Here is a 13,173-nt window from a genome sequence, read left to right as displayed (position 1 = left end):
TTCAAAACCAATCGAACAATTAGTATGTAAGTACATACACCTCCCATACATGAGTCATGAATGAAGGTTACAAATTTTCACATTCCCCAATCTCTTACATTCCAGGGTACTATCTGTACCAAGGTGTGAAATTGGGTTACTAACATGTTGATACCCCACCTTAACACTAGATCATGACCTCGTACAATAAAATTCATTTCTTGGAAACCAAATCGATTATTGAATTATTTATGCAATAATTTTTACATTATCAATGTAATCTGACAAGTAGACTTGGCCAATATTGCTTGATAGGAAATAATGCTACAAAATATGCATCTCAGATTGTACAATTGTCAATTCATTTGAATAGATTGCTAGATATCATTTTATCAAAACCATTTATCTTTTACAAAAAGCTCACTTACCATTACCACTGAGCCATCCAAGATGGTTAAAGCATCATATTGATTTAACAATGAGTTGTTGGATGGTTTATTATTCTCTCTCTTCTAGAACATTTTATATGTCACCCGTTTGGTATATATATTACTAGCATAAGATCCTTATATCATCATAAGATATATTAATGCGAAACCTTTTGGGTTTATCAAGAATTTTTGTATATATTTAGACAATCATGTTCTGAATCTAGTGTAAAATAATTGTTATTCATTAGGCTACTTTGAATTGCTCAATTTCTACTTTAATTTCATTGGCAACCCCATATCTATCATGGATTTCCATTTATATAATTTTAATCTTATCAATCTCCATAAGAAGTACATTTTTAAGATATACAATCATTCTACTGGAAGCATCTTCTTCTTGTTACATATTTCAAAGGTTCATATTTGTGAGATATTAATAGAACTCCATCTATTTCTGTATGAATATGCACATCAAGGTTGTGAATTTTGAGGTTGCACACTTGAGTTGTAATAATTAATAGATTGAAATTTAAGTGAACTTGAGAATGTTCCCTTGAGGGTGTATTTAATATTTTCTTACAACTATTCATTGACAAGCACTAGGAGCTGCTTTTACACTCATATTCTTATTTTTACCCTAGATGTAATTTTGGGTGTCAGTCCCATGGACCTTCTTATTAGAGTCATAAATAATTAATGTATGATGTCTTCTCCAACATGCATATAGTGAGTTGTATTGCATTTGTGCACTCACTTCACATTGTGACACTAGTTCTATTTAGATTGGAATATAATTTGTGCCTCTTATCTATCTTAGTTACAATTATTTAGTTATTTCTTTACTCAAACGAAATGTGTAGGTTCCAAACTATGCACGTCCAAATATGCATGTTGTTACTGAATATTTGAATAATGAGCTAGTAAGGTTGAGTTCCTTACAATAGTGTATATTTGAAGCGTTTTCCCCCTAACGGTGAATTAAACAGTTCAACTAGTGGAAAAACCACATCCGAAAATGAATTGCATGATTAAATGTGGATTCACAAAATATAAATCTTAAAGACAATTTTAAAAATGCATAGTCTCATACCATATACATAGACTTGTCATTTCATGGGAAACTTCATGAAAATATACCTTTAGAATTTGATATATGATGGAACCCACTTAATTAACCATAAACTTTTGTTAACATTGATAGGATGTCATGAACTTCTTTCTTGATGATTTATATAGTTTTCATTTATATACTTTTATTTTTTTATTTTTCCTCATATTGGACATGAACTATGGAACAAAAACACTTGACATTTTATCTATTTTTGTTTGTGAGTTGCCTTATAAGTGTTTAACGTCTCCTCCTTCATATATCATCCTTTCTTAGGATCGCTATAAGCATAAACTTTATTCCATTAAATTATGTCCTTGTATAACAATCATACCAATCATAAATTAAATTTTGATATGAGTAGAATAATATGATAATCGTATCACTAAAATTCATCATCCCACTTTCGACGTAATAACCATACTTTACCATTATTAAAAATTTGTTCATTCCTCCCACTCTACTATGAACATCTAAAACATCTTGAACCAATTTTAAATCATGGTATAGAGTATTTGTTCGTTAAAACTTTAGTTGTGGAAGAACTTCCACACATAAAATAAAAATCTAATATTCACATAATTCCTAACATTCAATAAGTAGGCATAATTAAAAAGGTAACCTAATTATGGTTGACGATTTCTACTTATTGGAATAATCATCATGTTATTTGTTGTCATTTCTTTGCATTTCTCTTTATTCCACTACAAGATTGGAAGGTTCTATATTATATAACATATTGCAGAATTATTTGTTTCTATAATGTTTCACAGTTCCTTTCTCCCACAATGCTATTATATCTATCCACAATACTTAGGCTTGAGAAATTAAATATAAATGCAATCATGAAATCCCTTCTGGTTTATTCATCAAACTAAACTATACCCATTGTAGCGTATCTTAACTCAAATTTTAAATTGTGGTAATTTGTGAAAAAATTGACTCATCCATGCACGTAAGAATACCAATGCAGCTCATTTTAACCACACAATGAGCCATACATATATCTAAGCACATGCATGCAATCACGTCATAAGTTTGGAACAATATACATTCATCATATGCAACATGAAAGATAAACATACATACTTCAAGAATGATGTAAATTATGAAATCCAAGGAGAAAGTATTCATATAATTATGAGATGATTTATGCATAAAAAAAATAGCTCATATAATTATACACACATACAGAAGTACCCATAATTTGATTACTGCATCCTGAAAGCCTTGAATATTCTTACTTGATATAAGGGACTTCTTATTTAGTAGAATAACCTATTTTCCTAAAATACTTTCCCTTCGAAAAATACCAATTGTGGGGTTTGAACCTACAGACAATTATGGAGAGATGTTCTTCAATCGGGCTAGTTAGCTTCTCAGCCTCTCAAACTTATTTAAGTAGGAATTCACGATGGCCTTTTTGGATGCCTGAAATAGAGACGTCCTCTTCATACAACTAAATCCTATCTAAGCAAAGAATTCTATACTCCTCAAACCTCTAGCTATCATATAAAAAAGAGTCGAATTAGCTTATGTGACCAACAAATTGTTTATTTCCTAAGAGCATCCTTGTGAGCATAGCCAGTTGCTCCATCGAGCCTCCTCTGGATGGTGAGGCTCCATAAATGTTTCAACCCCACCCACCAGGTTCCATATGTTCTACAACGCACAAATGAAGCTCGTATACTCTTGGCCAGGAATATAACTTTGGAATTGACCGGCCTAGCACCACAAAAACCAGCCTAATATTTTTCACCTCGATAAGGAGGAGGAATTTATCAGAGGCAATAGAGGGGTTCTGCGAAACAGAAATAATTGAAATATTATAATATTTTATGCTTCCATCGCTTTGAATCTGTCAGTTTCATCCTATGTCACCGAATTTGTCAGATTTCTAGCTCTGGAGGTACACATTTTTTTCCCTATTTTTATCTGCTAGAACCTTCCGAATAATGCCCATACATGCATTCCGCAGGAATTCTAGAAATTCTACCAAACTGTCGACTAGAGCTAAAGCTCGAGGCTTCATGAAGCTCGTTGACAATGAGGATATGTTAGGGTTTGGTTTGTATCAAAATCTGTCTCTCCTTCCCAATGAGAAACACTATGCTAGAGATTATACATCCCATGTTTCCCCGACATCAATATATCGCTTTAATATAGGAGGTCTTTTAGAATAGTCTAACCGATCCCAACGTAAAGATAAGATAGAACTAATATGTGGTTAGCTAGAAACACTAGATAACTATTATCCAAACGAAATGTGTTGATGGCATGACAATCCATATAACCATTAACCACTAATTTCTTTAAGGAGCCTATTCATAAGGATAACCACTATCCCAAAAGTATCCTCCTTATCGAAATATCTCCATTTTAGTGGATAAGGTGAGTAGACAGAGTGATATTGTAGATCAAAAAATGGGAAACATTAGTCTTGTCGATCGAATTAAACGTGGCTTTTGTTATCTAAATCTACAAGAAAAAGGAAAGATAGACCTACGATCATGTTTTCAATGGAATAAACATTATCCAAATGACTAATTTTAAGATAACTTAATTAGAAATTACTCACAAACTCTTCCATATCGGCGGATAAGGTAAGCAGGAAAAACGACTTTGTGGATCCAAAGGGAACAATGGTCCTTGAGGTGATTTTCTTCGTCACTCCACTTGCAAAAGGTGTGGTTGTGTTTTAAATCACATAGTTTCAAAAGCTTCACTAACGACATATTTCACTGTTACGGGTTTTGAAAAACTCATGAACCAGTAACTCCATTCAAGCAAAAGGTGGAGAGAAAAATTGGTTGGTAATATCATTATGTCTCTATGGCGCGTCATAGTCTCCCCTCCTTAGAGCTAGTGTTACTTGACACAACTCCGATTCAATCTATCATAAGTGTTGTAGAGGGACATGACTCTTTCACAATTCATTGCTAGTTTTCAAACATAAGACAACATTTTTGTACATGTTATGTAATCTATGAACAATTTGAAAGACCTTTATTTCTACATACTCGCTGCTTTGTCCATAAAGTTCCAACGCCCGTCCCATGTATATTATGTAATTACTGAGCGGCATGTCCTCTTTCACTACCTAGGGATCCTTCCTTGTTTTGGTTTCATCTTGATCTTTATTCGCGCAGGATACCCACCAATTTTCAATTATATTAACTCAAAAGCCTTCAACTTTAGTCTACCCACTCGTAATACGCTGAATGTACATCTATGATCAGCTAATCATGAATGTATGTTTATAGAATGTTTCCATTGAATGTCAAGGTGAGTATCTTGTCCTTCGCCACTTATAGCCCTCTACGGTGCTGGTCCTCAGATGAAAAATACAGTTAGGCAGGCTCATGCTTTAGACTTTGTAGGATCTAAACCACTCGCATTCCATGCCAGTAAGAGAGCGAGAGACATTAAATATCTGTTTTGGACCAAAGCTAAAAATAATAGTTTCAGAAAATACTTTACAGGCATTGAATTGCTCTAAAACGACACCTGGAAACCTAGGGAACCTCTAAAGTCCAATAGGGAAAGGTAGACCCAAGTTTCCAAAACCCTAGAAGAAAAATTACACAAGTACGACTTATAGTATTTAAGTTCAATACCGACAGAGACAACGATGAAAAATCTTGTTTGAAGACATTACTGTGCATAGATCCATCGAGAAGGGAATTATATAATTGAGAGCCCTAATGTTGTCATAGATGACTGGTTGAAAGGAATAGTATTCCTGTCAAAGTTTGGGAATGAAGGATTTGTTTCGTTTGTATTATGACAGAAGAAAATATAATGACAAAATTTCACGTGGAGTGGCGATGTGGATTTGTTTCGTTTGTATTATGACAGAAGAAAATATAATGACAAAATTTCACGTGGAGTGGCGATGTTGGTTCTTAGAAAGTTATGTTGATTTTGGATCGGTTTTCACAACAAACTCCGCCACGTTGATGGTTACCAGAGAGGCAGACAGTCGTCATAATTATTTTTAAAGCTTAGTCCATTATTATTTAAACGAATCATTTTGATTTCGATATGTCACAAGTGTGGTCATAGCCACGATATGTCACAAGTGTGGTCATAGCCATTCTAAAATGAAATAGATGATAGATAACCAATACCTCTGTTCTTATTTGTAGATTCACCATTTCGACATATTTCATTACTAATCTTATCTAATTAACAAAATAGATCATAGAAGGAGAGTTGTAATACTTACTTACAACTATATAAAAAAAATAAACAATCTATTTCATCCCATGCATTCTTTACAATTAGAAAAATCATTAATCATTATAAGAATATATAAATATTGCTTGGGAAAAACTTAGTATAGGCATCTAACTTGATTCTACCCTTCATTCTTCAATATCAAGTGATCTGAATTAGGGTTTCCGATTACTTCTGTTTTTAAATGATCCTTTTGTGAAATTGGAAACAAAATTAGTTACATGCTCGACAAGCACTATAGGAGCTTTCACTCCACATTAAAATATCACTTTAGTTATTTCCAAATCCATAATGTCAAAGAACCTTAGTTCAAAATTACCTTTGATTGTAAGCAACTAATATAATATTCACATGCTATGACTTCAGAGTCCTCCTCCAAACTATTTTAAGATTTAATTTCAACCTTTATGGCTTCTGGAATATTTTTCTGATAGCAATTTTATAACCAAAACCCTTTAGTGAAAATTCTTATTTGTTTAGAACCTAAAGCTCATTCATACCTTACAGAGGTGGGTTGGCCCAGTTGAAAATAATTAATTCATACTTGTCTATGGTTGTATTTTTTCTATTTGAGGAGTTTGTTCCTATGTAATAGGAATTTAGTTTCTCCTAGTTTAGTGTGTGGTTGAGAGAATCTCTCAACCACACTACTATACGTCTAAGATAGCATTCCTATCTTAAGACTATTGATTGTATAAATATGTGTGTAATTTCCTCATTCAACAATTAATAGAATATATTTTGAGTGTCTACAATTTTATCTTGGTATCAGAGCCTGAGGGCCTAGCCCCTCGTGGGCTTGGCTGCTCCTGGGCTGAAGAGAATAAAAGTTTTTTTGTGAATATTTGTTTGTTCATCATCCGTTCTCCATTGGCCAGGGCAGGGGTAGTTGTGGCGATTCATCAGTGTGGTGAATTATAGACTGAAAGTGGCGGGGCCAACCTCGATGACCTGTCGTGCACTGGATCTCACACGTCTTCGACCAGATCCGTCATTTTCTTTTGGGTTTTGTTCAGATCGCATGAGTTCCGGGGATGCAGGTTTTTTCGATGATTAGATCCGTCTCTATTTACATATCAGAGTGTGGATAAAGCCGAACGAGCTCTAATACTCTGGCATCTGGAGACTAACAACCCAAAATCGGTGAGATCTTCGACAGATCTGACGATAAGCAGTATGGGGACCTTTATCGGCTTCAGGATGGCTTGAATTTTTGTCCACAACGAGTTTTTGACCATCGTTCTTAAGATCTAGGCCCCCTTTCGATGCCTAGGGCATGCTCAAACAAGGCGATATGCGCCTATGTCAAGAGTATGACACGGATCTGGCCTACGCGAAGAATTTTTCGGAGAGGATTGCCACCTGCAAGGAGACTGACGCCATCGATGGGAAGTTACAGTTTATCTCTGAAGGCTTTAACGACCACCGATTGGAGGATCAGATTTCCAGTCGGAGGTATGGATCGAAGCATAATGTTTCTCAGGTCCCCCGTTGAGGGACAGTCCGTAACAGCAACCCAATCCGCTTGTATTTGGTATGATAACTCTGGTTTTTTCCCCCGCAATCATGTTTGTGTTGTGGTCACCGAAAGGAGGGAATTCTCGTTCTTCTCCATCCTTAGATGAGACATGGAACAGCATCAGGCATGTGGTGCAGTTCTCTCCAACTGTGGAGTACATAAATGGGTCAGAGGTCATCTGGCAGATCCCCAAATCTGCTAAATCTGTCCTGTTTATCGCCCATGGTTGCCATGGGAGGGCAGTCAATTTTTGGGACAGGAGTCCAAATTGTCTAAATTGCATCGGACTACCAGAGGAAAGACTACTTGTGCTGCATGCTCTTGTGAGACAATATGTTGTTATCACAATTTCGAGCTCTATGGAGTGTTGGAGTTTTTTAAAGGACAAGGAGAAAGTGAAGAGCATTCTTAAATGGTGGCTTAAAGAGAAGAAGCTGCTGGGACTGCCTGTGATGGCATTAGGAGCATCATCTGGTGGCTATTTCATCATCTGGTGTCTACGGAGAGTTGAAAAGGAGCATCTCGGGAATCGATCTGCGGTCTCGCGTTGCACTACGGCTGCATTGCCTCTACGCTGACAGACTGTTATAAGTGTTACTTGGAGACTTTCAGAGACATGGCGATCCGACGAGAGGAAAAGAAGCCAAAGCAGAGGAAGAACAGAGATGTGGGAACTCTACTTAAATTTCGTTGCACTGCCATCCAGAAATTTCTTCTGGATCAAACCACCGGCTCTGAGAAGAGCATCAGAGGCGTCTTCGGCAACAATCCGGATACAAGCAAAGCACTTCGAATGCTTGTAAAAGAACACAAAGTTAAGCGGTTTGGGAGTGGCGGAAGATCCGATCCCTTTATTTATATGGCTCTGGTTCCTCCTCCTGTGAGCGACCTCGAGTGTCTAAAGCAGACAAAGGAGGCACACGGGATGTGTGATTCTCTGGACGTGTAATAGGGGGAAATTCCATCGCAATTCTTCGTAGCGTTGTAGGTTTTAACGATTCAGAATTTATGCCTGGAATTGTTGAAGTTCTTGATGCATTTTTATAAAGACCAAGAAAATGAGGCACGAAACTGATTTGTATCTTAGGAGACTCGGGTGATCCCGGCTAAGATCTTGCCTGCTCCGGTGAATGATTTTGCGATTTTCCAAAGTTAGAGTTCTACGAAGCAGTGACTGGAGCTGTGTGTTTTTATGTATTATCGCTGAAGGCCATGATTGGTAACCAGCGGAAGAAATAGAAATTTGTGAGGGCTGCGGTGGCGCCGTCTTGTGCGACCTGTTTTGGTTGCTATTTGGACGCCACTGTCTTTAGCAGCATTGGCGAACGGTGATCTGTGTGCCTGAGTGGAGCGGCATGTTCGTGCCTGCAGCCCACAACGAGCCGAGAAAGGGAGCTGGAGTGTGCATCGGTGAGGGCAGAAACATCGGTGTTGGTGCAGATCAGAGAGAGTGGATTCGCGTTTACAGGACCAGATTCTTCACGCAACATTTGCAGCGTGTTCCTGGCTGCGTGGAGATGGACGCTGCGTGGAGATGGAGTCAGATCTCAGGACTCTATAAGCTGAGTCGAGACTGAAACCTGCCTACCAAAGTGCACTGGTGTGGCAGAAGTTGACCTGTTGACAGAAATGCCTGCAGTTGGCAAGGAATCGTGGTATGCCACATTGATTGAGTGGAGCTGCTGTGATTGTGGCAGCAGTGCCGATGGATTGCAGATCGCGGGCTAAGTGGTTTGCTGGTGTGGTGGTCAACTCGCAGTGGAAGTGTGACTGCGAGACTGCCGAGAGATCAGTGAGTGCAGCGTTGATGTTGTGTTTCCACTGTGTCGCCGGAGAGTACTGTTCAGACGCGTCGGTGTCCGAGTCAACGATCTTCATCTAAGCATTCTGAACGAGAGGCAGATTTCTTGTTCGTAGGTCTTGGAGTGGCGGTGTTGCTGCTGTGTTTATGGAGTGGCAGCCCAGCGTGGAGAAGATCTTTGGGTCCAGAACACTAGAGAAATTAAATTTGAAAAGTTTATGTTGTATTTTCTTGGAATCATGTTTAAATATTATTGAGTCTTATTGAGCCTAGCTAACTCAATGTAGGCAAAGTTATTTTGTTAGAATTCGCGACTCTAACGAATGACAGGTTAAGCATGGAGTTCCAAGAAGTTATTTGACAAGGATGCCCAAGATGTGAACAATGAACAGATGAGGCAAAGCAGCGGCGACAATGTTTATGGTGGACAACAAAGTAGATGTTTGTTTGAGTTAGTGTGGATTGTGGAATAGACTCCCTAGTATGTTGTATGTACCCAGAAACTCCAAAATGTGGAATTAGATGTAAGATTTTTTAAAGGCATCTGAAAGTTCGTGGTGATCTTAAAACCACTTTGTAATGGTTTATGGTCAGCCTGAAACCATCTTTTGTCACTGTAAAGTGATGGTTGGTGGTGAGCCAGAAACCATCTATATAGTCTTTGTGACTGAAGTGCCTTTGTGGCTGAATCGCCTATGTGGCTTGAGGTGCCTTTGTGGCTGGAATCGTGGATGTCAACACGTTGTTCGACAATCTAGCCTTCGTGGCTGTGTTGAGCTCTGGCTGGTTTGAGTCAGCGTTCCTTTGTGGCTGTGTGTACACGAGAGCTTTGTGCTCAATTGAGCAGGTGGACTGCAGAACACCTGGCTCGGACTCAGATGTTTTTTTTCTAAGTAGAAGGGGATTGGCGTTTTTCGCGCTAACAACAATGCCAGGAAGGCCAACTGGCTTCTGGAATATTTATCTGATAGGAATTTTATAACCAAAACCGTTTAGTGAAAATTCTTATTTGTTTAGAACCTAAAGCTCATTCATACCTTACAGAGGTGGGTTGTCCCTTAGGTTGCAATATTTGAACTTAAAGCTCTAATACCATTTGTCACGTACCTCCATAACCGAATATTAACAATTGCCTACTAGGCTCCCATTCCCCAATTTAAATTCGATTAAATTTAGATTCAATAGTCGTCACATGCATAATTATTCCATTATCCCATGAATATAGATTATACATGCACTTATACTCATACACTTAAAAATTCGACAACATCAAGTGTAATGAACCATAAGATAACACAATGCAATTATACTCATAAGTTTAAAGATGCGACAATATAATGAGTAAGGAGACACATACAAAACATCCCAAGAAATTGAACCCAACTAGATTAGCTGAAGAAATTCACTTGGAAAACCACACACTGCCACCCAACCTAGAACTTGCTTCCTCGAGCTCACCACCAAGCTAAGAGTTCCTTCCATGGATCAATTGCCTCTTGTTGATCCCTTTAATTGATATTTTATACCATCTTTCATGATATGGTTTTCTTTAGAGACATCTTGCTTTTATGGATATTTTTATCCACTTTCCTAGACTTTTCACAGAAAAGGTCACCTTTCCCTCCCATGAGGATTTTCCTCATAAAATCTTGCCTTTCTCTCCCACAAGGCTTTTATGTTTTTCTTAAACTTAGCATCTTTCTCTAGCTAAGTTGTGATGGGGTGAGATTTTGGGGGTTAATCCAAAATCCCAATTCCCAAATAATTCGATCCTGAGGCCTGTGGGTTATGGCCCACAAAGCCTATCGGAAGTGCCTAAGGCTTTAAGCCTTTAGCCATCGACCATACTTTAGAATCGGAGCCACCTTTTTAACGACACTTTTAATACTATCGGAAGCCACCACCCGTGAGCTTTAAGGCCCACAGGCATTACAATATATGCCTTGATTATTTAAAACCCTGCAGCCAACTATATATGGGAAAACTTTATAAAAACCTGCTCCAATCCAAATGCACAAATCCCAAATATTATGCACCCGCCTTTATAATTATCGGCGGGTCCGGATTTTGGCCGTCGCAACAATAACCAATGGACTTCCCTTCGATGCGATATCTCATCGGCGATCGCTATCGGCGGAGTCTATACACCAAGGCTTTCGATATGCCGCGGACCCGACGAACCTTTTAAATACGATATATAATATTTCGGGTTCGGTTCTCAGAACGTACAGTTCTGAGTTTTCAGACGCGACGCCCCTTCAACTGTTATAAATAATATTTCGGCTCCGGATTTCGGAGCTCGCCCACTTGTTCATGCTACGGGCTCCTTTCGGACCTAAAACTCTTATGAGCTACACTTTATATGTCACTTCGGCTCTGGGATATCAGATTTTTCGCAATATTAAGGCCCTCTCTCCCTTCCGATGCGATATTGGTTTCAGACCCGATATGGGTCTGGGCCAATATTAATAAAAATTTGCGTCTGCCAATATTCCATTTAACGGTTTATCCGCCATTCTTTGTGGAAATGGAATTTGTCGCCATCGAAGGATTTCTGTGTTTAAACACAGTTCCGCCACAATCTCTGCCATTCACACATACAAAGTTAACCCTTTCATCAACAAATTGCCATCACACCTGATGGTCAATCAACATACCAAAATTCGGATTTAAACCCTTAGTGCACATACATATAAGAGAATTGAAAGAGAACGTATTACACAAACACGAAGGAATTCCACAGAACAGATACGTATTATATTATAAATAACACAATTACAATTCTAAGCCATTTCAGCCTTAGGAACAGACTCCCTCTTGACTACATCTGGCTATGCACTGATTACACACTCTATCTAATATCACTCCGTCTCTCCTCTTGAACGCGCAGGTTCACATATATATATAAGAAGTGTTGGATCGGATCACTATGAAGGATCCAATCAACCTTCTACAAAAAATCCCTGAAAGCTCTCATTACATGCATGCATACAATACATGGCGGATAACAATAGTAACAAGTCTTCGAGAGACTTATCCAATCTATCCTTTAAATCAATTTTTCTCCTTTAAAACATATTTTCCCTATTTTTCTCCTTTCTTTTAGCTCCGTTGGTCCATGCACTCCTCTTCGCTCCACTTGGATTCCTCCCTTCGTACAAGGGTGTTGGATGCTCCTGCATCAGACTCCCGAGGCACAAAAATTTATGACCTCCTAGTCATAGGCTTCTCCTAGTACTTAGAAATTCTAGCCAATGCATATCTTCAGTGGAACTGCCTTCATGGTCTTCTGTGAGCTGCAACCAAACCTCTGTAGTTAGAGTCTCCTCCTGCTACAAGATACCTCACCAAGCCCTCCGCACTCGGCTTTTTGGCATCCTTCTGGTTCTCTCCTCTGGAACCATATGAGGACACCTTGCTCTAGGTTTGTTGCGATCTTCTCACCTTTGGTTGTTACTCTCTATGTGAGAGTAAGACCACAAACTCTCCAATTTAATCAATTGTACCTCCTGCTTCTTCTTCTTCTTCTATGGAATCCTTCTCCTTGTAGGAAACTTTCCTTGCACTGATACCAAACTGATGGGGTGAGATTTTGGGGGTTAATCCAAAATCCCAATTCCCAATAATTTGATCCTGAGGCCTGTGGGTTATGGCCCACAAAGCCTATCAGAACCACCTAAGGCTTTAAGCCTTTAACCATGAACCATACTTTAGAATCGGAGCCACCTTTTTATCAGCGCTTTTAATACTATCGGAAGCCACCACCCGTGAGCTTTAAGGCCCACAAGCATTACAATATATGCCTCGAGTATTTAAAACCCCACAGCCAACTATATATGGGAAAAAATTATAAAAACCCGCTCCAATCCAAATGCACGGATCCCAAATATTATGCACCCGCCTTTATAATTATCGGCGGGTCCGGATTTCGGCCGTCGCAACAATAACCAATGGACTTCCCTTCGATGCGATATCGCATCGGCGATCGCTCTCGAAGGAGTCTATACACCAAGGCTTCTGATATGCCGTGGACCCGATGAACCTTTTAACTACGATATATAATATTTCGGGTTCGGTTCTCGGAACGTACAGTTCT

At 38.6% G+C, this 13,173-nt stretch overlaps 2 protein-coding genes across 2 annotated transcripts; both read left to right on the top strand.

Annotated features, from left to right (window-relative positions):
* Positions 1-7,318: 7,318 nt before the first annotated feature.
* Positions 7,319-8,090, top strand: LOC149209838 (uncharacterized). Its single transcript, XM_089394326.1, has one exon. The coding sequence runs from the start codon at positions 7,324-7,326 to the stop codon at positions 7,852-7,854; it is 531 nt and encodes a 176-aa protein (XP_089250452.1). The 5' UTR covers positions 7,319-7,323; the 3' UTR covers positions 7,855-8,090.
* Positions 7,893-8,335, top strand: LOC149209837 (uncharacterized). Its single transcript, XM_089394328.1, has one exon. It carries the CDS (start codon positions 7,893-7,895, stop codon positions 8,223-8,225), a length of 333 nt encoding a protein of 110 aa, XP_089250454.1. The 3' UTR covers positions 8,226-8,335.
* Positions 8,336-13,173: the final 4,838 nt, after the last annotated feature.

This window comes from Pinus tabuliformis, chromosome 1_2, assembly GCF_031772625.1.
Source record: "Pinus tabuliformis cultivar Carrire ecotype Pingquan chromosome 1_2, CPIR1, whole genome shotgun sequence".
NCBI classification, from domain to species: domain Eukaryota; kingdom Viridiplantae; phylum Streptophyta; class Pinopsida; order Pinales; family Pinaceae; genus Pinus; species Pinus tabuliformis.
The sequence above is the reverse complement of the archived record's forward strand: the minus strand, read 5'-3'. Positions and strand labels throughout refer to the sequence as shown.